At 30.3% G+C, this 2,833-nt stretch overlaps 1 protein-coding gene across 1 annotated transcript; it reads right to left on the bottom strand.

Moving 5' to 3' along the window:
• Positions 1-816: 816 nt before the first annotated feature.
• On the bottom strand, positions 817-2,584 carry LOC113360082. The gene is made up of 4 exons (XM_026603631.1): positions 2,308-2,584; positions 1,838-2,199; positions 1,196-1,732; positions 817-1,089 (listed from the first exon to the last, which is right to left on the bottom strand). The coding sequence occupies exons 1-4, from the start codon at positions 2,582-2,584 to the stop codon at positions 817-819; spliced, it is 1,449 nt and encodes a 482-aa protein (XP_026459416.1).
• Positions 2,585-2,833: the final 249 nt, after the last annotated feature.

Raw genomic sequence — 2,833 nt, 5'->3', positions numbered from 1 at the left:
TTCCAATTCTATCACATCTTATTTTATAACTGACTCAAATTATCCCTGAATATATATATCAAATTTTTATTCGTTATATTTTATTCTTTAAAGATAATTATTTTTTATTTTCAAACTATTTTTTATGTTATATTGTATTGTTGAAATGTACTTTAATTTATGAACAATAAAGATTAAACAATTATTAATTTTTAAAAAGTGGTTAAGAAAAATAATAACTTTTAGTAATAATACTTATTAGTAAATTTAATATTACATATGTGTACTCTAATAATAAAATATAATAAATAATTTTAAGAGATATGTCTGTTTTTGTCATTTTTTCACTAACTACAGCTGAACCTGATATTTTCCCATTAAAATAAGTTTTAGTTCTAGTTTATAATTTGCAACCATTCAATTGCTTTTTCTTACAAAGCTCGACACAGTAACGTACATCAGAAACCATTAAATCTCTTTTTTTACTTAGCTCGACATAGTAACGTACATCGGAAAAGCACTTTCATAAAGCCCACAACAATACCAAACTAATCCTAAGTAAAAAATATATTATTATCATCATTAGTAGAATTATTTTTATATTATCATTTTTAATTTGATATTTAATAAAATATTGTCATGGAAAATTAATAGAGTATTTATTTTGAAGAATTATGGAACCTTAATGACATGATAAATTTTGTCCGTTAGATGCATTTCTAATCCCAATCAGAACCATCATTTTTGACAAACGATTACATCCTTAGATTTATCTCTTGTGAGGACAAATCTGAACCGCCACTTACATAGGATAAGTTAGCCAAACTGTGCTTTATATTATTGATCCCAACTCATAGTATCATAAGCTTGAGAAATGTCTAATTTAAGTCCCAAGTTACCTCCTCTTCTTTTTACTGAAAATTCATTGACAAGCTCAGAAGCAAGCATCACATGTTCATGAATGTTCCTATTTTTAACAAAAGCACATTGCTGAGGGGAATCAATCTTTGGAAGGAATTTGCTGATCCTCATGGTAATACTTTTGGTGATTATTTTAAAGCAGAAGTTACTAAGGCCAATAGGCCTAAATTGCTTAGCTATTCTTAACACCTTATATTTTTGGAATCAAAGTCAGAAAATTAGAATTCATACCACTAGGGATGATGCTATGTTGCCAACAATACTGAATTGCAGTAACCAGATCTTTTTTTATTACCTCCCAAGAAAATCTGTAGAAGGAACCAGTAAATCCATCTGGTCCAGGAGCACCATCTGGGTTTAGATTAAAAGTAGCATTCTTGATGTCTTCTTCAGTGGGAAAACATTCTAAGAAGGAATTATCTTCAGCATTAATAACTTCTGGAGCAGCTTCAAAGAAAGAGTCATTTACAGTAATATCTTGATGAGCAAATTTGTTGCTAACATAATCAATGAGAACATTGGAAATACCAGTTTGATCAGTGATAATGTTACCAGATGAGTCTTCAATTTCAGAAATGGAATTTTGAGCTTTTCTTAGTTTAATCCTTGTATGGAAGAATTTAGAATTAACATCACCATCTTGAATCCAGTTTATTCTTGCTTTCTCTCTTAGAAAAGTGTTGTAATTTTGAGCAGCAATATCACATTTCCCTCTAGCAGTAACCAAGTTGTTTAAAAGGCTAATATTAGAAGGATCATTATCTGATTTCAAAGTTTCTTCTAACACCTTTTCTTCAGCTTTCCTAAGAGTTTCTTTAACATCCCCAAAGACCTCCCAATTCCACACTTTTAAAAACTTTTTAAGTCTTTACAACTTATACATAAAAATATAAATGGGATTACCATAAATTTCTTCACTCCAAGAATTTAGAATCACTTGAATAAAATCAGGAAAATTCAACCACATTTTCTGAAATCTAAAAGGAGAGTTTAGAGCTTTAGGAATGACAACATCTGAACCAATAATATGGCTATGATCAAAGATTCCTCTAGTTCCAACCTTGTAGCTCCAACCATTAAATTTCTCTAACCATTTTAAGTCAAAAAGAGCTCTATCAAGATTACAAAGGATCCTTTTGTTTCCAGATCTACCATTGCACCAAGAGAATTCCAGACCACTTTTAGGAGCTTGAAGAAGACCACAAAAATCCACACATTCTTGAAACTCATTTATTGCATTTGAATTGGGATGTCTACCACCTCTTTTTTCATCAATAGAAATAAAAGTATTAAAATCACCTAGAATTAACCAAGGTTTATTCATGAGACTAATATCACATATCTTGCCATAATTCTCTTCTGTTAATTGTAGAAGAACTTGCATGAACACCAATAACTAGAACTCACCAATTTCCACTGTAATACTTTGACTGGTAACTTTGATAATATAAGGAGCAGTTAAAGAACAATTCCAGAAAATCCAGATGTTACCTTTAGATTTATCTTTTGAGTTATGAATAATTTGATGATGCATCCCTGGGAGCTTGAAATGAAAATTTGTTGTTTTCATTTTGGGTTCAACAATCCAAACCAGAGAAGGATTATTGGAATTAACAAGACTTCTCAATTTATCTTTGGCCTTATGTCGTAGAAGGCCTGTAATATTCCAAAATATTATCTTCATTTATAAGGAGGAGGTTGAGGAGAAATACTCCCCTTATCAATCATGTGTTTAAGAGATTCTTTACTAGCTTTTCTAGTAGTGACTGCTGGTTTTAAGGGTGTCTTTTTCTTCAAGGATTTGCTAGAACTTACTTCATCAGATGATCGAGTACTTTTTGGAATAATAGTAATCTTTTGAGGAATAGTACCAAATTATAGAAAATTTGAATCACTAACTTCTTTGATTTCACCATCTTCAGAATCAGACAGT

Source organism: Papaver somniferum, chromosome 3 (assembly GCF_003573695.1).
Source record: "Papaver somniferum cultivar HN1 chromosome 3, ASM357369v1, whole genome shotgun sequence".
Taxonomy (NCBI): domain Eukaryota; kingdom Viridiplantae; phylum Streptophyta; class Magnoliopsida; order Ranunculales; family Papaveraceae; genus Papaver; species Papaver somniferum.
The sequence above is the reverse complement of the archived record's forward strand: the minus strand, read 5'-3'. Positions and strand labels throughout refer to the sequence as shown.

What these genes read in the sequence shown, in the direction of transcription:
- LOC113360082 (XM_026603631.1), bottom strand. Translation starts at nt 2,584, where the DNA reads ATGAAGATAATATTTTGGAATATTACAGGCCTTCTACGACATAAGGCC. An exon ending in AAGTATTACAGTGGAAATTG is followed by an intron (nt 2,200 to 2,307) that starts GTGAGTTCTAGT and finishes GGTTAATTCTAG; the next exon opens with GTGATTTTAATACTTTTATT. An exon ending in ATTTTCCTGATTTTATTCAA is followed by an intron (nt 1,733 to 1,837) that starts GTGATTCTAAAT and finishes TGGAATTGGGAG; the next exon opens with GTCTTTGGGGATGTTAAAGA.